This window comes from Nilaparvata lugens, chromosome 4 (genome assembly GCF_014356525.2).
Source record: "Nilaparvata lugens isolate BPH chromosome 4, ASM1435652v1, whole genome shotgun sequence".
Classification (NCBI taxonomy): domain Eukaryota; kingdom Metazoa; phylum Arthropoda; class Insecta; order Hemiptera; family Delphacidae; genus Nilaparvata; species Nilaparvata lugens.
In genome coordinates, this window is record NC_052507.1 from 53,316,546 (window position 1) to 53,341,550 (window position 25,005).

General features: G+C 34.8%; 1 protein-coding gene across 2 annotated transcripts in view; it reads right to left on the bottom strand.

The window, feature by feature from the left end:
• The window catches only part of LOC111044385 (arrestin domain-containing protein 2), a 62,433-nt gene that overhangs the window by 3,604 nt on the left and 33,824 nt on the right, over positions 1–25,005 (bottom strand). For both annotated transcript variants that reach the window (XR_005571059.1, XM_022329517.2), the window contains exon 5: positions 16,330–16,524. Coding sequence is in view for 1 of the 2 variants with exons in the window: in XM_022329517.2 (XP_022185209.1) it covers positions 16,330–16,524 (195 nt within the window). In the remaining variant the exon portion in view is untranslated. The remainder of the gene's footprint in view (positions 1–16,329; positions 16,525–25,005) is intronic.

Genomic DNA, 25,005 nt, shown 5'->3' on the forward strand with positions numbered 1-25,005 from the left:
TACCAAGTCCTAGCCAGAACTCCTGGAAAGTGTAAATGGGGTTACTGATTAGGAATATTTTTAGCCTCCGCTTGAAAACTAGATTTTGCAAACATCGAAATTGTTCAGAGAGCATATTAAAAAGCTTTACACCAATGAATAAAAATGTTTTTTTGCGTGCTAGCATACTCGTAGCGGTTGGTGATCAATACAACATGTCATTTTTAGAATGGAGTCACATGAATGCTCTAAAACACTCCTCAATGAAAATTAAACAAACACAGGACAATCCTCTACCAGAGTCCTAATTATCTTTGATACGAATAACTTATAGCTGCTACACAGCCTGATATCATCAGGAATGCAATTAAATAGAATAGAATAGAATTTATTGGTCATTCAATATTCACAAGAAATACATTGACTTTGTCAGATTACATTTTGAAATCAAAATTCATACATAAAAATTTAATACATAAATTCATAAATCACTATTACTACAGAAACTGCACCCAGTTAATCAAAAAGAAATCATTCACAGTATACAAACATTCATTAATTAAATTATTTTATTTTATTTTTAAATTGTGCATATGTGAGTAACTTAAACTTGTCAGGTGTGGAGTTGTATAGCTTTATTGACATGAAATGCCAGTTTCTCTGCGATTTGGTATGGCTGTATTGAGGAATTCTAAGTCTATGTCTATTTCGTGTATTTAAGTTATGGTGATTATTATTTGAGTCATATTTTTCCAATTTTTTTGTACATAACAAAGAATATTAAAAACATACAGTGATGGCAATGTCAGTAAGCCTAGTTCAATAAAATGCGGTTTACAATGAGCATTGAGAGGCAAATTACAAATTATCCTAATAGCTTTTTTTTTGAAGGACAAAGATTGAATTAGCTCTTACACTATTAGCCCAAAGCATTATTCCGTAAGATAGGAGACTTTGTATGTGTGCGTAATATATGTTCATCAGCACAGGCCTATCAACCGTTACAGATAGTCTACGAAGCATATAAAGGCCTTTAGCAAGTTTACTAGACAAGAAATCAATGTGTGCCTCCCATGATAGACAAGAATCAACCATAACACCAAGAAACTTGATAGGCGTCGTGTCCTTCTCCTTTCTAAAATTAAAAATTATGTCAGAGGTTTTATCATTATTAAGAGACAGATTATTAGCTGCACACCAGTCCTTTAGAATACAATAACTGTGATTCCGTTCTCTTTTCAAGATCATCTTTGGATGGACAATTTATTTTCAAACCTAAGTCATCAGCAAATAGGTCCAGACAGTTCCTATCAATATTAATTGGTAAATCATTTATATAAATATTGAAGAGAATGGGGCCCAATATAGAGCCCTGAGGAACGCCAAACTCCAATAATCTGCCATTTGACAGAACCCCATCTTTAAAGACAAACTGATTCCTGTCACTCAAATATGATAATATAAGTTTGACTGCACCTGGTGTAAAGCCATAGAAAATTAGTTTATCCACCAAAATATCGTGTTGAATAGTGTCAAACGCTCTTGAAAAATCGTATGACCTTAGACCTACAGAATCACCTGCCTCCATGTTGCTAATAACCCCACTTACAACATTAACAATAGGATCATTTGTGCTTCTACCCGCCCTGAAACCAAATTGCTTATGAGAAAATAAATTGTTGGTCTCAAAGAAATATGACATCTGTTCATGAATCAACGTCTCAAAAACTTTAGAGAAAACAGGTACTATTGCAATTTGCCTGAAATTACTTTTATCCTTTCTGGAACCCTTCTTATGTATGGGCAAAACTATTACATTTTTCAACTTTTCAGGATAGATACAACCAGCAATAATGCATTCATTAAATAAAAAAGCCAGAACCTCACTTATTTTATCAGCAGCTATCTTCAAAATTGAAGCATTTAGACCATAAATATCCATACACTTACTGTTGCTTAGATTTAAAATTGTATGAAAAACTTTTTCAACAGTTACTGGCTTGAAAGAAAAAATTACTCCTGGTTTTTCCAACTTACTGTAATAATAAGCTGTACTTTCAATACTGACAGGAATATTATTGCTTAGCTGCGTAATATAATCTACAAAGAAATTATTAAAGTCTTCCGAGCTTACATCATCAACTGAAGATCTATTACTACATTTCTTATTTGTTAGACTATTTACAATTCTCCATAAAGCCTTACTTTTATTAACAGAGCTACTTATAATTTTATTGTGATAGGAAATTCTTGTCTTTTTTATTTCAATCCTATATGACTTTTTTGTTTCTTTATAGCAGGAGAGTAACTCAGGTGTTTTTAAGGTTTTATATAAATGATACAGCCCATCACATTTAGCCTTCAACGCTCTTAGCCTACTATCATACCATTCATTTTTTTGCTTGAAATTATTGGGTTTACAAGTTTTCCATTGGAATGAACCATTCACAGCTCTCATATTTCAAAAAATTTATTGTACCTATCATTATAATTTGTTACGGAGTACACCTCCAACCAATTTATGGATTTCAGAAAACTTAGAAAAATTCCTACATTAACATTATTAATTAATCTAAACTTAGTGTTATTTACAGTACTTTTTACATCCTTATTTATGAAGTTGAGTCTAAACAGAATTCCTTCATGATCAGAAAAGAGAGAGTGAATGATTTCAGTTGACCATAGACTATTATGAATATCTGTCAAAATATTATCAATACATGATCCATTTGAAACTCCATCAAGACCAGGTCTACACACTTGAGTCCTGAATAATACGGTCCCTTTTCGAGAAGAGTAAGTCTATGGATAGGGAACTGGAATAATCCTGTATTTTTACCTCGTGTTTCATAAGTATGACAAATTCGGTAAGCATTAAAAATATTTTTGATTTTGAACACAAACGAAACAACTTCAAGGAAGTATATCGCTGGAACTGTAAGTAGTCGGAGTGCCTTGAATATGGTCTTACAGGAGAAAGATTGACCCACTCCCCCCAAAATCCGAAGTGCTTTTTTCTGCATTTTCAAGTTTGTGTTCAAATGATTTCTCCAGCCCCCCAAAACAAAATACTATATCTAATGAGTGAAATAAAATACCCATGGTAAACCTTTAGAGCTGTCTTGAGATTTGAATTTGACTTAACAGTACTCAGAGCAAAGAGAGCATGGTAAAGATTTTTTTTCTACAACTGCGCGTAAAAAAGAATTTACATACTCAATTCTCCTCGTAAAACAGCTTATTTCTGTGGAGAATCTACTTTTTCGCTTGCTAACCATCTGCGCATGCACAGTAGATTTTCTTTACGCTCGCTAATCATTCGCGCATGCGCAGAAGTTTCTTTACGCTCACTAATCAGCTGATGATAAGAAGCTTGCCAAAAGTAGGTGAGATCTTAATCTAAAAAGTCGGTAATTGTACCGGTTCTACACTCTGCAGCCATGATGGATATCAGTGAAGACGAATTATTATTAACTCCGCCAGATATAAGTAATTTAACAGGTTTGGGCAGTTGTAGAAAAAATTTTGTATGTAATTCGCGCGTAATGCTTCTTTATCGCTCTTGCAAAATTATCACGCTCCGCTTTGCGTCGTGTGATAACTGTTTTGCGTGAGCGATAAAGTCGCGCATTACGCTCTTAATACATAAATAGCTGATTGTGAGTTTAGTGATCCCAATGAACTTCTCAGAGACAAAATTGTTCTGGACTCAAATGACACCGACACAATGGACGGTATTATTAAATTGGGTGATATTTCTTTAAAGGATGCAAGTGAGAAATTCCGAATTGCTGAACTTTTACGGAAACAAACCAGTGATATACACAATACAAAGAAATTAAATACCAGTGCTAATGTTGATGCTATTAAAAACTTTCGTTCAAAGACAGATAAGCCTGAGAATCACACGCCAAATAAAGGATGGACATCTGAATCAATTCCTTCATCAGTTCCTGATCAACAAAATCAGAAAGTCTTCAAATGCTCGAAATGTGGATATCAACATCTTCCTAACAGGTGTCCTGCATTTGGGAAACAATGCAGGCAATGTAATCGATTTAATCATTTTTCCAAGGTATGTAACAACAGAGCTAAGACCAACAATAATTCAATAACCTGTGATGATAGCTCATATTTTTGTGATACAGTTAGTAAAAAATCAATCAATTCTGTTCACTCTTGGCATTTAAAATTGAAGGTTGAAGGCACATTTGTAAATTTCAAACTTGACTCAGGGTCAGATGTAAATCTATTACCACTAACTGCATTTGAAAACATTAAGAAAATGGCTAAATCATGTAAAAAAATCACTTTGAATAGAAGCTCAGTACAATTAACGGGTTATGGTGGTAATGCTATTGCAAATTATGGTGTTTGTGATTTATTAATTGAATCACAAGGTTGCTTTTCGGTTGAAAAATTTATTATAACCAAACTTGATGCAGTCCCTATTCTAGGATTAGATACTTGTTTGAAAATGAAGTTGATTAAAAAAAATGTTGATTTGGTTGAAGGAAGTTTATCAAAAGAGCTCATTTGTCAAAATTTTAAAAATACCTTTGAGGGTGTTGGATGCTTTCCCACCTCTTATAAACTTGAACTGATTGATAATGCAAAACCTGTTTCACTTCCTCCGTATCGAATTCCAATCAAGCTGCAGGATAGATTTAAGACAGAGCTGGATAGATTAACTGAATTAGATATAATCATGAAGTATAATGAACCGACAGCTTGGGCTAGTAGGCTGGCTATTGTTGAAAAACCTGATCATTCATTAAGATTATGCTTAGATCCAAAATATATTAATGAAAATATCAAAGATGAACATTTTCAAATTCCAACAATGGCTGATCTTAAAGCTAAAATTGGAAGAGCTAAATATTTTAGTTGTTTAGATTTAAAAGAAGGATTTTGGCAGGTAAAATTGGATAAAAATAGTATTAAATACACTGTTTTCTCGACTATGTTTGGAATGTTTGCCTTCAAAAGACTACCTTTTGGATTAAAAATTTCAGCTCAGGCATTTCAAAAACTCAACTCCCAAATTTTTGGTGATATAGAAAATGTATTTATCTATATTGATGACATATTAATCTATGCTGATACTGAAGAAGAACATGATAAAACTCTCTTAAGGTATTCAAGAGGGCTCAGGAGATGAATGTAAAATTCAATATGAATAAGTTTCAATTCAAGCAAAGTGAAATTAGGTATCTTGGGCATATTTTTAAGCAAGGAATAGTAGAAATAGACCCTAAACAAATTCAGGCAATAAAAGATTATGATCTTCCTTGTAACAAAAATGATGTACAAAGATTGTTGGGTTTGGTCAACTATTTGAGAGACTTTATTCCTAATTTGGCTGAATTGTCAAGCCCATTGCGTAATTTGTTAAAAAAGAATATTGATTTTCAATGGACAACAGAACATACAAATTGCTTCAATTCAATAAAATCACTAATTTGTCAGGCTCCTTCGTTACATACTTTTGATCGTACTAAAGAAATTACTATTCAGACTGACAGTAGCTGTAATGGTATAGGCTGTGTTCTATTACAAGAAGGCAAACCTGTTTCATTTGCTTCTAAAAGTCTTTCTGAGAATGAATGTAAGTTTTCTCAGATTGAAAAAGAATTTTTAGCTGTTCTATTTGCATGTAAACGGTTCCATTACTATATTTATGGTGAAAGTGTAATTATTCAAACTGATCATAAACCTTTAATTGGTATAATGGACAAGGAAATACAAAAAATATCCTCAAACAGATTGCAACGTATTAAGTTACAACTTTGGATGTATGACATAAAATTGGTGTATACACCTGGTACTCAAATGTTTGTTGCTGATGCACTTTCTCGTGCTTGTTCAAAGGCAGACAGTATTGAAATTAATCCAAATTTGAAAGCTGTTATACATACCGTGAATGTAAGTGATGATAATATGAACAAAATTAAAACTGAATTACAACAGGATGATGTGCTAAAGGAAATTGAAAGGCTTTGTTTGCATGGGTGGCCAAATGATCGTTCTAAATTAAATGAAAATGTCAGATTTTATTTTAATATGAGAGGTGATATTTTCTTAAATGATGGAATATTGTATCTAGAAGATAGGATAATGATCCCAAAATCTTTGCAAAAATATTTTGTAAACAAGGTACATCAATCGCACTTGGGAATTGGTAAGACTAAGCAAAGGGCAAAAACATTGTTTTACTGGCCTTGCATGGATCAGATGATTGAAGAAGTAGTGTATAAGTGTTCAGTTTGTCAGAAATTTAGACCCAAAAATGCATTTGAACCCATGCTTTTCCATGACATACCTTCCTTGCCGTTTGAAATTGTTGGTTGTGATATTTTAGAATTTGCAGGAAAGAGTTACTTGATTGTGGTGGATTATTTTTCACATTGGTTTGAATTGAAAAGATTAAGTGATAAGTCAGCTCATTCAGTTATTACTGTATTGAAAGATGTGTTTGCTGTTCATGGTGTTCCATCAAAGTTAATTAGTGATAATGTTCCATTCACCTCTTATGAATTTGATAAATTTACCAAAGAATGGAATTTCAAATCTGTTACATCTAGTCCTAATTATGCACGTAGTAATGGGTTAAGTGAAAGATATGTTGGTATTTGTAAAAATTTCTTGAGGAAGTCCAAGGATGAGGGAGTAGAATTGTCTTTAATTTTGTTGGAGTATCGTAATACACCTATAATGGGTACAAATTACACTCCATCACAATTGATTTTCAGTAGAGTAGTTAGGACACCTCTACCAGTATCTAAAAATCACTTGAAACCTAAGATTATATACAATTTTGACAAAACTCTTCACAATGTTAAACAAAAAACCAAATTCTATCATGACAGAACTACCAGACAACGAAATATCAATGTGAAAATTGGTGATTTTGTAATGTATAGGAATCGAGATAATATTTGGAAAAATGCTGCGGTAATTGAAATATGTGATACTCCAAGATCCCTTGTGTTAAAAGATTTAAGTTCTGGCAATATGGTAAGAAGGAATTTTGTGGATGTAAATTTTTCCAAATATTACAATAACTCTAAAAATATGGACAGGCAATGGTTTTCTGCTTATACTCATAAAGATGGATTTAATGGACAACAGGGACCTACAATTGAGAATAAATTATCATATTGGGATAGATATCAAAATAGGGAATCTGAAAATATGGCACAACAGGAAAATGTAGAACAGGAAAATGTAGAGCAGGAAAATGTAGAGCAGGGAAATGATAATAATAATAATGGAAATTATTATAAAACTAGAGCAGGGAGAGTAATTAAACGGAAAGAAATATTGGATTTGTAATAGAAATACTCTATCCAATTATGATACAAAGCTTTGAATTTTGTATTGAAATTTTATGTAACATTGTTTTGTATTTCTTTGAATTTTCCATTACTATAAAGTTTCTGAAATTTGTTCTTGTATTAATTTTAATTGTATTGTATTCTTTTCTTATGTAATTTGTTATTATTATTTTAAATATAAAAAGGGAGATGTTATGGAGATGCGATAGTGGTGGCATTGAACGTGAGTGAATAAACAAGATGTCTGAACAACCTTGTCATATCAGTAGCATAACAGGAGGTTCGCCTCTGATGGTCAGTGAGTGAACACGTGTGCAGTTCGGCTCCGTTGAAAAGCGTTATTTTGTAGGGTTAACTTGTTAAAATCGATTCGAACTTTACATTAGTGCATTAAGTTTTTCACATAGTTTAATAAAATATTTTTAAAAGTCTGATTTTCATTGTAATTACGCAGTAATTACAATAAATAGTATTACATAACCTCCAATTAGTTTGACCACAGTTTGGTTCATCTATTGCAACATGGTGAGGAGCAACGGTAAGAAGCAGGAAACTCCCACACAAAAGGCAGGTAGGCGTGCAACGGTACATGTGTCAACGACCCCTCCCTGTCAAGACACAACGCAACTGGCCGACGAAATTCTACAGAGGATAAACAAGGAAGTAAACCAAGCTGTCGCAGAGGCTTTCTCCTTCTTCCAATTCGAATTGGATCGATTGCAGGGTGAGAACAACGAACTTCGGCAGAGGATGGCAGCAATTGAGAAGGAGACAGAATTAAAAATCGACGATCTTGAACAATATGGTCGCCGTACCTGCCTGCGATTCTTTGGAATTCCGGAGACCAAGGGGGAGTCCACCGACCAGATTGTTCAGCGAGTCTGCAAGGAGAAGCTAAACGTGGAGTTGAAGATCGACGACATTCATCGTTCGCATCGAGTGGGACCAATCCAGCAGCCAGGTCAGGACACGGGCAGAGCAGCCGGCGAAGAGCGTCATCGTCCCATCATTGTGAGGTTCGACGGCTACCGGACAAGGCAGAGGGTGTTCGCAGCCAAGCGGATGCTCAAGAACACTGGCATCACCGTGAGGGAGGACTTGACGAAACACCGACTGGCACTCTTGAACGCAGCAGCAAACAAGTACGGGATAAGAAACACGTGGACAGACGATGGCCGCATCAAGTACGCCGTCGGAGAGGGACCTGGACGACACATCTACACCGCCGAGCGTCTTGCCGTCCTCCAGTAAAAACTTCACGGTGTTGGCACGTCATATCTTCCTACTAAAGGTGAGCTCTCATTATTTCAATTGTGCCTCTTCATGTAATCATCACTCTTCTCTCTTTTTAGTCTTTTATTTTTTGTTGGACAATTGCCCTATAGATACCATTTTTACCAAATTAATTTTTGCTATTTGAACATATATAATACTGTTTACATGGAAAAAATATAACTGGATTCTATGTTTACGAATCTTAAAATTAATTTTTGCTTTTCTGAACATATATAATACTGTTTTCATGAAAAAAATATAACTGGAATAAAGCTATATCAATTTAGTTATAGCAATTATTCATCTAGTATACTGAAACGTTTTTACTGATTGAATCATCCAATACTCAATCAGGAAACTACGAGTAGTATTCCATTAGACATAGCCGAATGATGTTTCCAGCTAATCCAATGTGTCACTTTTTATCTAACGATAGCATCGTACAAAAATAGAACCTTTTCCACTGCTGATAAAATTATGAAAATTGCTCCGAAACCTAAGTTCACTTTAATAATACATTTATAACCTATTTCGAATTGCTGAGTTTATAACGCTTCTTCCTCATCTCAGTTCATTGTCAATCCATAATCTATTAAATCCATTTCTGTTTATCAACAAAGCCTGAATCCAGTCTCCACATGTATATTACTAGTGTGTATAGTAAACTTACAGCAGGATTCAAGTTGACTTTTCGTGGAATTGACAACAATAACAGAAATAACAGTCATCGTAATAATGACGGTAAACTTATGATTGGCACTTCTATTGTGATTTTCACCATAGTCACATTCCAACATTCTATTCACGTATTCTATTTATATATTCTGTTTTCTTATATGCAGTATTACCTGTTTGTAACTTCTATTATTTCTTCTCTTCCTACCCCTTCTCATTCTGACCTCCCTCCAATTAGCTCAATTCATGCTCAAAACTAGTTATACTGTATATTTTTAAATATAGACATGCTTACTTCATTTCTATACCAGATCATTAACACTGTACTCTATGCTATCTGTATCAATCCCTTCGCTCTCTCTTACTCACTCCCTCTCTCTCTCCTTCGGTTTTTCTCATCCCTCCAATTTCATTTTCTTATTATCTACCTCATTTTATGCACCGGATATTTACTACTTTCTTCTAATATCTCTCTCTTCATCCACCTTTTTAGACAATAATCTTACATAATCTATGTGTATTCTCACACAGCTTAGTCCTCTCTTCACATTCTTTTCTCTAACAACCGTCAACTGCAATTTGAAATCAATCTACTGATTCATATTTCTCGTTCTTATTTTCCATTTCTCTGTACACTATCTTTTAATTGTCTATCCTCTTAATGATTTTAATATACTTTCTGTACTTTTTCTGCTGTGTTTCTGCTGGAGTTTTCTTCCTGTTTTCAGACCTGGTTCCTGTGACTTCTCGTACGCGCTCTCTCTTGCCGCCGCCCTGGCTCTCTCTCGCTCCCCCACCTGCTCGCTCCCATCAGCATCTACCACTGCAAACTGCCCACCACATTGGATTATCTGCTGGACTCTGACATGAATAAAGGAATCTGAATCTGAATCTCCACTTGGACTCGATTTTCCACCACTGGATTCCATCTCTCTCTGTCTCCACTTGGACTCGATCTTCCACTACTGGATTCCTTCTCGCTCTACCTCCACTTGGACCCGATTCTTCCACTACCGGATACCTACTCGCTCTATCTCCACTTGGACTAGATCTCCCACTACAAGTTCTTCCTCAATCTTCATCTTATTCACCATTAGGATTATTCATCACCGGAACTCCACACATCTACATCTTATTGTGCTTAGTGAATTTTTTGAACTAGTGCTATAAATAGTGAAGGGAGCCGAACTGCCAAGGCATACTGAATGCACTCGAATCAAGAGACTTTTTCATTTAGGTTAAGTTTTATCAGTTTCATCCCCATTTTCCCCGTCATGTGTCGTTCTGAGGTCGGTTCACGATTGGTCTGCTGCTTCCATGATGCCTCTCACTGACACGTCAGCTCGCTCGCCCTCAAGTAGGTATGATTATTTCAATAATAGTAATAATGACGCAGGTATGTTTCTAGCAAATAAGCTCCACTCTTTCAAAAAACTTTTCAAGGCCGCTCACCTTAACGTACAATCCCTCAGCTGCCACATTGATGAACTCAGCAATCTTCCGTTTTCAGGACTTCAATATAATCGGAATTTCCGAATCATTTTTGAAGCCTAGTATTCCATCAAATTTTGTTGCTTTGCCTGGATATAATCTTTTCCGGAATGATAGATCAAATAAAGCTTGTGGGGGTGTAGCAATTTATGTGAAAGATGGTATCAAAACAAAAGTTTTAATCACATCTAAACAAGAGTATTGTTCCAGACCAGAGTTTATGCTACTTGAATTATCCTTATCTAGTACTGATAAATTACTCGTTGGTATCTGTTATCGCCCACCAAAAATAGGTCATTTCACAGATTTCGAAAGTGCCTTGCTTTCTCTTATGCCTTGTTATAACCGTATACTAGTTATGGGGGATATGAACACCGACTTGAACATGACAAATCGGAACTTTGACTACTTTCAACTGACTACAATTTTCCAATGCCTAAACATGACTATTTTACCTCTCGATCCAACTCATCATACTAATGAATCAGACACACTCATTGACCTTCTCATTGTTAGTGATCCCAATGAGGTTGTTCAAGCAGGCCAAATCTCAGTCCCAGCTATTTCTAGACATGATTTGATCTACTGTGTACTTTCCCATAAGATACCCAAGCCAGAACAGAAAATTTTCACTTATAGAGACTTCAAAAACTTTGATGAAGCCGCCTTCCTGACTGATGTGGCTCAGACTCCATGGCATCAAATTGAAGCATTACCCTCAGTTGATGACATGGTCAAGACTTTCGAGAATTGGACTTTGACTTTGTATAACAAACATGCACCTTATGTGACAAGGAGGATTAATAGAAAACGACGAGTACCGTGGATGACTGAAGACATACTTAAGATGATGGGACGTAGAGACAAAGCACATAGAAAATTTAAAAAGACATTTGACTTGGGCAGTTTGATAGAGTATAGGAGCCTTAGAAATAGAGTTAAACAGGAATTACGGAACTCAAAGATTAGGTACTTGAATTCGTTTATGACAAACAACAGACAAGACTCTAAATCACTTTGGCAGGGAATAAAATAATTCGGGCTTGGCAAACAGAAATCGAATCCACAAATTGACTTACCATTGAACAATATAAATGACCATTTCGTTTCACACTCTATCCAACGCGACGAAGTTGTCATTGCAAATCATATCGATGATCTTGAAGAGCAGGTTACAAACTTAGATTTACCAATTACTCATCAATTTCATTTCCATCCAATCTCAGAAGAAGACACTTTCAGAGCAATTCAACGTATTCATTGTAATGCTACGGGTGTTGACAAAATTCCTATTAAATTTATCAAGAAAATGTTATTTGCTGTTTTACCTACCATTACATACATTTTCAACAAGTCACTTGAAGAAGGCATTTTCCCTGAAAACTGGAAGTTTGCTCTGGTTCGTCCTCTAAATAAAGTTCCATCACCCAATAAAGTTGAGGATTTTAGACCAATCAGTATTTTACCTGCATTGTCCAAAGTGCTAGAAAGACTCATTCATGCTCAAGTTGTAAAATTTCTAGACAACAATAGTAAGCTTCATAACTTTCAATCAGGCTTTAGAAAATTCCATTCAATTGAGACAGCTCTGCTTCGTATCACTGATGATATAAGGTTAGCTATGGACCAAAGAAAATGCACCATCCTCACCCTATTTGATTTTTCTAAAGCATTCGATACTGTTGATCATACAGTCCTTCTTAATAAGTTGGCTATTCTTGGTTTCAGTCACAACTCGTTAGTTTGGTTTAAATCCTATCTATTAGGTAGGATACAATGTGTATCTGTCGGTGACAAAAAGTCTACTTGGAAAAACGTTATGCATGGAGTATCACAAGGTTCAATTTTAGGCCCTCTCCTCTTCACTTTGTATGCTAATGACCTTTCTTCCATTATCAAATTCTCCAGTTTCCATACTTATGCAGACGACCTTCAAATCTATTTAAGCTGTCCCATAACAAAAATTAATGAAACAGTTGGAATAATGAATCAGGTTATCAATTCTATAGTGGAATGGACAAAGAAAAATGGCCTTAAGCTTAATCCCATCAAAACACAACCCTTTATAATTGGATATTCTCGTCTTATAAACAATATTGACCTTGAATCGATTCACAAAATCAGTGTAGATGGTAATGACATACCTTACTGTAGCTCAGTAAAAAATTTAGGCATTGTTATGAATAATACTCTTGACTGGTCAGAACAAGTGAACAAAACTTGTAAAAAGGTATTCTCAGCCATGCATGCATTGAAGAAAATGCACGATATTCTCCCTAGAAACATTAAATTATTATTGGTTCAATCTCTCATCTTCCCACATTTAATATATTGTAATTCTGTTCTTGACGATATGCAAGTCACTCTGAATGATAAACTACAGCGTTGCCAAAATTATTGTCTACGTTTCGTCTACTCTCTCCAACGCCATGATCATATCACCCCAGCCCACATTGCTAGTTCAACATTAAAGCTTCCCAATCAAAGGCTTTTTCGTATAGTCAAGCTTGTTAGAGATATCTTGAAATACGGTAATCCGAACTATTTTAAAGATGATTTTAAATTTGTCTCTGAAGGTAGGAGACTAGATCCTTCACATACTAGAACCGGAGAAAGTACTTTAAGGATACCCAATCATCGAACTACTATTTTCACAAAATCCTTCTTAGTCAGTGCCTGTTGTGCATGGAATGCACTTCCTGTTTCTATCAGGTCCATCGAGAGCCGAGCGAGCTTCATCCTGACTTAAAAAAACATCTTTTGGAACAAATGACTGAAACTGTCCGCCCCTAGAACGATCACATGACAACCATCCCCCACCCATCCCACAAATACAAACCTTTAAACCTGTTATAGAACGAATTTTATATATATATATATATATATATACATATATATAAACTCATGTTATTTCAATTATCCACTGCATACTGCTGTATATTACTGAAAGTTGATTACCCTGATCTACTTACTTTCAGCCTACTTCATTTTATTAATCAATTATTTTATCTTATCTACCTATATAATTATTTTACTTTATCAATTTTCTGTTTTTTTTTCTCTTAAATATTCATATTGATTAAAACTTTTACAATATTTCCATTAATAAATAAATCCTTAGTTTAAATAATGAAATTAACGTTTTGGTAGAGAGTTAGTGGGGAGGATATTTTTAATATTCTTTCCGAAGAATGGACATTGATATGTCCATAGCTCCGCCAATTTATGTAGATGCATAACAATATAATTATTATCTATAGTTATTATATTACAAATTGCTTTTTCATATCATATACAGTTCAATAATTATTTTCTTAGTCTATATCATGTAAATTCATCTATAATTTTGCTGTATTGTAAGCTATTGTATATAAGTGTATAATACAGTATATATTGTAATCTACATAAATAAAGTACTCAATCAATCAATCAATAGCAGGACACTCCCATCCCACAATAGCTGGATCATTCTCATTACCTCTCATAGAGAACTTAATAAAATGTGTCTTGCTTGGATTAAGCTTCAAGGAATTATCATAAAACCATCCATTGAGCTGCTGCATAGCAATGTTAGCCTTCTCAATGATATCTTGATAGCAGTTAATATTGCATAAGATATAACGGTGTCAGCTATCTTCTATAGAAGGCTGAGAATCGACAACGCTATTCTCCAACCTCACTCCATTATAACATAGATCTCACTATAGATAAGAAAACACAAGAAAATATAACAATAGCATAATATAATTATAATACATAACGGTCTATAGAAAGAGGCCTGGACACCAATTTTAATTTTGAAGAAGAATCAGAATTCAAGATCCGTTTATTGTCAAAACATTAAAAACAAATGTAAGACATCGTCAAAAAACACACAAGCAATCACAAATTTGACATCAATATATCACAGGTCATAAAATTACATCACATTATTTATACATTACATCAAGTCATTAATACTGTACGGACAGCAGTCAATTGAAATATTTTTCACACAAATTTTGAACTGTCTAATCTCAAGCTCTTTTATTTCAACTGGAAACTTATTGTACATTCTTTTTTCCAAATTCAAGATGTGGAAGTTAAACTGTGTCATTCTGAGTGCTGGAGCTTATGGCCGCTCCATATAACCCTCGGGCGAAGCATTTGAAAATGCAATCTAATTCGAAAAAACTTATCTCTGGGGGACCTAAATAGTCTAATTCCATCCAAAGACATATTCTTATGATTTTGAGGTAAATAATAGCCCATTTTTTTCTAAAAATACATGTATACAAAAATAGAACGTAAAGAAACCTCAAAACAAAATTCAATCGGCCATATTGAGGGTTGAGGGGCAAAATACTGAAATGCATCATGAGATCTTGTCTTGACCTCTTTCTCTAGACCTTGTAATAGATTATTGGAACTATCTAAATGAAAGGTACTTGTTGTTTTTAAGGGTGTTTCATTCATTTATTTCAGTAGCCCTACAAAGAAAAGTGAATACCTAAAGTTGATAGATATTATAACCAAGTATCGGAAAATAGAAAATAAATTGATAATCGCTAAATGAACTAAATCACTCCACACCTGAAAGAGAATGCAAAAAATAAGTATAACTGAATAGTAACGTTAACTGAATAAGTATTGAATTGTAACGTTAACTGAATAAGTAACGTTAATTATAACTGTAACGTTATAATTGTAACGTTATAATAGAGAGATGAGTACGGTACGTTGAATTCATATGAACAATGAATCTTAATGAAAAAGAAAAACACTGTAAGTATAGTTCTGAAGAATAATATGTAAAGAGAGAATAAAGTTTTATTCGCACATATGAGTGGCAGAAAAAGTGACCGGTACAGTGATAACATTATTGTCATACGTTTTAATGGGACTTTTTTCATTCTCGCTGGGCTGGGCTGGCCTGAGTAGGAATAGTCCAATGCCATCTCAAGGGAGTAATACTGTGCCAGTCACTTTAACTGATAATGATAAGTGGGAATTCAGCTTAAACGACTGAGAAGGAAAAAAAGAAGACAAAATGAGTAATTTTAAGAAGAAAATTACAAACAAGTCACTTGTCAATCCACTTCAGTGGATTATTAATGAGAAAATTACAAAATATCAAGTTATTTATACTGTAATATTGCAAGATTTCTTATTGTATTTGTTTTATAGTGAGGTCCACATTACAATGGTAGTGGAGAAAGAAAGATAAGATAACACTGTAGCCGATTCTCTGCTTTGCCACTGTCTTCTATAGAAGATAGCTGACATCTGTATAAATCTTATGTAATATTAACTTTTTATTCTTGTTTAAAAAGTTCAGTTATATTTTATTTGTCAAGAAAATATAATTCTCAATGATTCAATAATAAATTTTCATAATTGAGTTTGGATATTTTGTTAATTAATTATATTTCTACATTATTTGAAAAACGATCTAGCAACGTTGCGGAGCTAGAAAGGATAGCACAAATGTGGGGGAAGAATAGCAACACCAATGTTAATCGAATACTGACATTATAACGTGGACCTCACTATAAATGATAACTTATCTGATGTATTGTTTGTGTGTCTATACCTTGGCGGTGAGAGCGTAGGAGCAATTGATGATAGTGCATTGGTCGAGATTGAAGGTAGCAACGGAGGGAATGGGCAACAACTGACACCACGACTTGGAGCCGCCGGGTTCGACTCCCGGCAGGGTCAGCTTTGACAGTTCAACTCGATCTCTGCACTGATTGGGCTGCGGGTTCCTTGCTTTCCAGTCCAGAACCTGCAGCCGAACACAAACTCATCAATAAACAAAATAATCCCATCAATAAATCAGATACAGTTGAGCACCGATTATCAGGATAACAATTTAATATAAAAAAATGAAATCCATTAAAAACTTCAGCTATTCTGTATTTCAAGCAGCTAATTGGTCCGCCGCAATCAAGGTACAGTACAATATTTCATCTAATGAAAGATTTGAGTTGCTGTAGTCTACCTTATTGAATTAGTGTATAAAAGTCATATTACATACGAGATACATACAACACATACTACTGAATACTATAGGACAGAATTCAAAGGTTTAATTACGGTACGTCTACACTTCAGAGCTAGGGTAAAATCAAGTTGAAAATCGATTTTTCCTACAGATACCCTGAAAAGTGACCATTTGTGCACTGATTGCAGGCTGCAAAGAATCACTTTTCCGCACTAGTGCGCAAAGTGAGTACTTTGCGTACTCCAGATTTGCAGCATGACAACGCAAAATAGTTAGTAGGTTAAATGGAGCACCAGTGCAGCAAAATCAAAATTAAGTTGGTAACAGTGAGTGGGCTGCTATAGTGAGTAGAGGTGCAACGAAGCACAACGCGCTAATTATTAAGTATATATTATAATGGAGGACAACGACAGCACAGTGCCACTACAGCACACACCACACAGCCGCCTCGCCATTCAAAACACTACTACATTATTCAGGCAATTTTACCCATAATTACCCACTTTTCATATTCAATGGTAACTGTAGGAAAAATTTAATGTGAAATACGTGCGCAAAGTTCGTTTGCTGCACTCAAGAAACCATTCCGCCCTCGCCTACGGCTCGGGCGTAAACGTTTCTTTCGGTGCAGCAAACTGTCACTTTGCGCACTAGTTGCACAAATAACTAATCCGGATTATCAGTTAAACGGACACTGTCATGCATAAATTAGTGCGGATAATCAGTGCTCTACTGTGATCCCATCAATAAATCAAATAATTTATCTTCTACTGGATTGGGCTCTGGATTGGAAAACTAAGAGTTTTCAATTGCCTGACGAATATTGTCAATCTCGGTAAGTTCATTGTTGCCCTGAAAGATGTCTTGTGGATGCATGTCCGTATTCGTTGAGAGAGTGCTATTAGATTTTCTCCGGTTCTCATTGAGTTGAAAGTATGTTGGAGTTTTGTCATTAATTATTAATTTCATATTATGATGAGAGCTACACTTTCTAGAACAAGAACCTTTTTTCCATGATGAAGGGAACCCCATTTGGCATATCGTACACCGTTTGAGCTATGCTCATTTAATGCGGTACTGTAGGCCCACCTATAATGCAACAACATAATAATAATTCCTCTCCTTTTCCTGGTGGTACCCCACAAGAAAACATTTTATTACGGAAAAAACCAACCAATGTTTGGTTCGTTTCTCTTATTTTATTATACTGTTCTACTTGATTTTGTAAACTTTAAAGTGGTGACTGTTGCTACGTTATATCATCAAATCATGTTTGATAAACAAAATGTTGTGACAGCATTGAATTGAAAATCATTATTTTTGCCATTTATCGTCATCACTGTTCCCTTCTCCATTGCTTATTATATAGGTATTATCGTCCTATAGTGTTTCTTACATTATCGCATAATTCTGGATCACCATTGCAAAGGCACATTTCTGTGCACTTCAACTGATTCTGGACACTGCAAGCTCTGGTGAAATTTTTGATTTTACAATCACATCTACTCACTTCCAGAAGGAATGGTGGAGCCCTCAATTTTTCTCCAACTTTGTTCTTCTGGGAAGGGTATTCGGGGGAAAATAATTAATAAGATTTGAAAAACTTCAAATGCTGCCCAAAAATTAGGGTTTCCAGGCTTATGAAGTTCAATTACTCATGGAATAAGTATTACAAATGGGATTCTCGGATTCATTCATTAAATGTTGTTGTTCAGTGAATTTTTAACACTCTAAGGGTAAAATCAATTCAATATAATTATTTATCTCACTATCACTAGAAAGCAACCAGTTCAAAAAAGGTTCGGTCAATGATGACCGCCATCTTGGATTTTTCTATGATGACAAACATTTTTGAGATTGCCATCATGGATATTCTCTTTTTACACATCATTACGAAGAGATTGATACCATTTCCAAGTTTTAACCTTCAAGGAGTCATTACTGAAGTATAATAATAAATCAAATATCAATAGAAAACAAAAATATTATTTTGTCAATGAAGATGTAATAAAAATATACAGGATTTTTTATGTTGAATCACGAATTAATATGTTATGCAATCATTGATTGTTGATTATTGGCGATTACTAGGATTATGGATTGTTGCGTTGTAATAGAAGCATTGAAAATAAGCATCAAGCCTAGTCCACACTATCGCCCAGTCGGTGACCACGTTGGTGGTCACGCTTACTATTACACGCTTTTCTAATTGTTAGGTTTGGCAGATGGTGGAAAAAGCTGCAAACAGTACTTTTCTCTCTTTTCCCGATAATGCTCCAGCCGTGGAATATGGACTTACAGCCATCAACTAGATGTAATTTTGAAGCTTTACAAGTATTCTACAATAATAATAGTGTATGTCTACTGTGAATACATTTACAGGGTAGAAAGTGAAATATTGTCCATGAAGAATGTATGTTTCAAGCTTTAGAAGTTAAATTATTCCAAATGAGACGATTCTCTCAAATATTATAGTTTGATTAGTTCTAAACACTTTGGTGGTGAATTAATCCGTTATCTCTCACTAACTGTACAGCAGGCGATATAAAAATTTCTGTCAATAATAGACCACATCTTGATACAGCAAATAGCTATAGCGATATAGCAAAACCTTAAAAAATTTGGCGGCCATCTTGTTTTTGAGGTGTTTGCCTGTGATTTCAACTTATCATCATCGCGTTTCTCATTATGCTAGACCTAACGAAAAAATTGAGACATATTCCACGGCTGTTAGGTACCCGAAAATGACCACGGAATGACATTTGACAAATATTTGAAATTTTGCATTTTAGGAATTGCATAAATTACTATAAGGGCTCGTGATTTAGCTAAGTTCTAAACTTTAAACTGCTGGAAAATTTCCAGTCAGAAAATTTGCTTTCCGAAACGGGGCGTAGTCCCAGTTTTTATCATAACTTTTATTTTCTCATTTCTTTAATTGGAAACGTTTTTCCTTGACGAAATGAAACATTCCTAAATAATTCATAATAGCTGAAACTTTACACTATTCCTCTTTATTATATTTTGTGTTCAATTTTCTAGTTTTTCGAAATATTATTTAAACGTGGACTACCCCGTTTCGGAAAGCCAATTTTCTGTCTCCAGCTGTTCAAAGTCTAGAACTTAGCTAGATCGCGATTTCGGAAACTGGCCCTTAGAATCAATATTGACCTTGAACCTCTTACAGAACAAACATAACCTATTTTTTGGACATGTAATCAAAATTTGGGAATGGGATAGTTTTGGGCCAAGCCTGTTGTTCCTTCCCAATCATATTTATATGATTTGTTATTGTATCCACGTATAAATAAATGAATAAATGAATAAATGAATATTAGTGGGGTTTCACACAAAAGCTGTGCCGGGCCGAACCGAGCTGAGCGGAATCCGCGTGCGTGCTAACTATGCAGGATTTAGTCAGGAGCATTCAAATCAACGCCGGGCCGAGCAGAGCGGTGCTGGGCCGAGCCGAGCGGATTTGTACAGTCGGCTTGACGCCCAACTCGAGCGTTTTCAGCCTTCTTCAAGTTTAGTTCGATATTGCCATGTAGTGAGTAGCGCAGTATTTTGTATTTTTAACTAAAAAATGTGTTGAAAAGCGAATCTGCTTGAGTGCGAACGTAGGCAGATTCCGCTCGGCTCGACATAGCATCGATCCGCTTATCAAAGTTACAGCTTTCATAGGTTCTAAATAGTGTGTTTGTCTTTTCGGTCTCAAAATTTTATAGTTTTTTCAAAGTTTGGAATTTTCCAATCAATTGTGATTGATTTAATTCAATTGAGAAGTATTTTTTTAATTTAAGAATGATTTTTGTGTGTTCTGAATTTTAAATCGAGTGTGCAATTGAAGAATGTTAAGTGACACATAACCTAGCTACATTTGGACTGTTGTATAAATTAGAATTAAAACCGTTTTGGGCGTATAAGCCTGTGGTACTTTTCTGTAAGTTGTAATTCTCATTGATTAAATACATAAATAGAACCACCCGGCTCGGCTCGGCCCGGCCCGGCCCAGCTTTGGTGTATAATACGCCTTACTGTAAAAATTAGACTATAGAGATATTAATGACTAGCTTACCCGGCTAACTTCGTACTGCCAAAAAGTCAATGTATCTCATGTCGAGTTTATTTGGAGAATCATGAAATTTATCTGACAACTAATATTTTCATTTACATCTCAATACGGACTTCCTATGTGATTAGTCATGCAGCATTTATTATTCTGAAATCATATTCCTCTCGATCAATATTGGTAGTAATATCTATCAGTAGTGTTGAATTAAAAAAAAAATAGATAGGTTAAATCAGTGTTTCAAAGATGAATTTAATGTTTTCATAGTTGTTGATTGCCAATAGATGGTCCAGGAAATATGCGATGTACGATGAATCACACAGAATTCCATATTCTTTCAATCTTCCATTTTAGAATAAATATAAGCTAAGCTAAATTCAAAAAAAAAAATGTAAATTATTCTGTCATTCTTCAGTAATATTAATGAATGCAATATGAACAACTCTCTGAATAATGTTTTACCAACATTTTTCAGTTTCTAAATGATAGGGGAGTGATAATTATTTGTATAGGTCTTCTAAGGAACCATTATCTACAGCTGGTACCAATCAACTACACTTCAACTCCAAACTATCGTTTTAATACCAGTACACAATTTATCATAGGGCGACGTGTTTATTACAGCTGGTAACTTTAGATACTTGATCATATTATCACAATAAATATGATCTTGAATCATGATCATTTTTCCGTTCTTCGGTAGCCGCTCGGCCGAAAATTTCGAAAACATGGGTCTGTAAAATGAATTAATAATTATTAGCCCCCCCTATTAAAATTTCTGGTCAGAAACCATCCCAATATTCACACAACAACATATCCCCAAAGTTTCATGCCGTTCTGTCAATTAGTTTTTAAGTCTATAGGGAACAAACATACTAACAAACTAACACACAAACAGACATTCATTTATATATATATATAGATTAATCATCTGTAAAATCGACCTTTTCGAGTTTGACGATGAGATTGGTGACAGTGACATTGCTGGCATTGTCCAGTTCAAGGGTGAGCGGAATGGCCTGACCGGGCACCCATCCAGAGTGAGGTATGGCCAACACCAGCTGTAGTGGCCCCGACCTGCACCAGCAGCAGCAGAACGACTTCTCCACGTCCATGTGCACTGGCGCCTGCGCACACAATCACATTTCGACTCATTGAAAATAGTAAGTGGCCGTTTGCAGGGCGAGCATCATATTTCCAGCCCTGCACACTCACACCTATTTTTGTTAGAACGATATTTTGCCGTAACTAAATAGGTCATAGCATGAAATTATATTATTGATAAAACGACAGAAATTAATTATAACAGTCTCAAACCTAATAAAAATTGTATAAGAATATTAATTTATTAATGATTTAATTCAACTGAACCACATGGTAATTAAATCTCTTTGGCAGGTCTAAGCCAATCACAGTGCATAGAAATAGCACCAAGAAGGTGATCGTTTGAAAGCAACACATGTTAATCTATTATCAGACACCAACCCTGCCTTATCATTTACGCTAGCACATGTACATTGTATGAGAGGAACTATGTCTATAAGATTAAGCAGTTTTAAGAATTACATAAATTGAATTATTATTGTAATTAAAGGAATTGTATTCTACTGCTTGCCACTGACGTCATGTTTACGTCACAAGCGTTCTACCAATGGCAAATTTTTATGCAAATTATTACATCGAGATTCTGAGAAGCAAGGTCTAGCCTAGAAGCTTAGAGAAAAGACAGCACTTCCCTTTTGAAATCCTCACCGTGCAGATCTCTTTTATAGTTACCAAAGACCTATTTGTGAAAATTTCTTGTTCGATTTTAAATGTTCTATTTGTGAGCCGATATTTTAGGCTGTTTGCTGTTCTATTTGTTATTTGTAAATTTCTGTTTTCATCAATCGATAAATTTAAAAGTTTAAAGTAAATTATCCCTTAATTAATTCGGTGAAGGAGATATTTAAATTAAAATTCCCCACGTGCTGAAACCGAAGCCTGGATTGCTGCCGATCAAACGATTTTTGATCTAAAGAAGAAAACCACGACCGCCAAGGAAATTCACGTGAGTTATAAGTTTTAAAAGGGGCCCCAATCTACGCTTCGAAAATATTTCAGTGCAGAAAAACATAAATTTTTTCTTCGTTAAATTATTGGCCACGCCGACAAGCGCTTTTAGTTATTAAGAGCCTAAAATTTATTCATATTTAATTTCTAAGAATTTGTAGTTGATTAACTATCCTCCGCTGCCTGAACCACGACCCCGAGCATTTTTAAAAATATTTTTTATAATTCATTTTTTCACTATTTTTTCAAAACTGTTCAATTTTATCAATTGTAAAATTCTGTCGAATCACGCATGGTATCATGCAAGCACAAGAACATTTTTAACTCCTTTTGTTAATGCTAAATTATTATCAACCTGTAAATCAAATTCTGAACCTGCACTGTATGATTACATATTTTATTATAATATATTTCAGTTTTGTTAATTCGCTTTCTGAGTTCGATTATTTCTTAAGCCTGTCAATTATTGTGTCTGATACGTTCTATATCATCAAGAACCGATCGAATATGATCATTGGAATAATTGAATCAAGCTGGATATTGGAACAGGTCTAAGTGGATGTAGCGAGTGGGGTCAGATCGAGATATTTATTCTTTGTCCTTACCTGCTCATATATCAGCTTTTATCTGTTACCTACCTCGACTTAGGAACGAATGCATCAATTGTACAGCAGTGGCAGCCATAGATCATATAAATTCCTACAATAGAGCTTAAAACCCGACAAGACTCTGTTCTCGAAGTATATTCTGAACGATATTTGGTTCAAATACTGTATTTTTAATCCTTCAGAACTTATTAGAGACGCAGTCCCATAAATTATCTACATCGGGATTTTTGCTTGACCTGTATGATTTTGTATGCTCATTCTTCACAGGTAATAATTTTAAGGTATCCGTATTCAGTGTTTAGCGTCCGCTACACTACTTATAAAAATTTCATCATTATACAATCTGTCATTAGAAGAATCAAGGGTGAGCGAGCGTTTAGGCCTCCCGCGATTCCGACAATTGTATTGAGTCTTGCAGTGAGTCAATCAGTCTGGTGTTCACTCAGCGTACTCACACGCCATTGCAAAATTTATAGCCTCTACACCATTGACTCAGTACAAGATTCACCCTACATGTGTGAAGCCGTTAAAAAACGCACCACATGATTTGGCGCCCAACGTGGGGCATTTGGATACGGCACTACATGGTTGTACGGCACTACATGATTTTGGCGCCCAACAGTGATAGGCATTGAAGAGGTGGATAATCGACTACGAGGATTATTTAGTTGCTCAGTATACTATAGCGCTGACAACGGGAAAATTTGTGAAAAATTCATGGTTGTGAATTTTTTCGAATTTAATATTGACTGTTCACTGTTATATAAAATAACAAGAAGTACCATACCCAATTTTTGAACGGAAAAGAAATTTATCGATTGATGAATTTTTAGAGAGAAAATCGAACTCAGAATTTTATTATCGTGTTATTCGAAAATTGGTCATACTATAAGTCATAGGTATAAGAGATATCATAAGAAAGGTCATATTATTTGAAGAATATTAGGTCTATATTGAAACAATTTATAAATATTTACAGAAAAGAGGATTGAAGTTATTTACATTTTTAAAAGTTTTTAAAACATAAAGAGGGAAGTAAAATTAAATCACAGATATATTGCGGAATAATTCAAACAAAACACTGCCCCTTTTATATAAAATTTTGCAAAGAACACTAGCCTATATATTGAATTGCGGCAAGAAATTATAAAAGTAAGATATTTATAATAATAGTAATAATAAATTATAAGAGGCGTACCTGTATTACCGCATAAGTGTTCACTGTGTATCCTGTGTGTTCTTGTCATTTTTATGTTAACGATATTGCTAACTTGACTCATTTTATCACTGAACACATTGCTAAACCACTTTTTCTGTATTTCACTCACTACGAAGCTATCACAATTTCTATTGGATTTCTTATTAATTATTGTGTATATCACAACACTTTCGCGTTTATTCACTGCACACTTTCGTTGCGCTATTTTTCCGCAAACTATGGCAGGAAACGACCAGGTCAATCCAAGTCTGTCGGACACCGAAGACATCTCACCCGATTGTTCGCCGCCATCCGCATCTGCCGCCGCATCC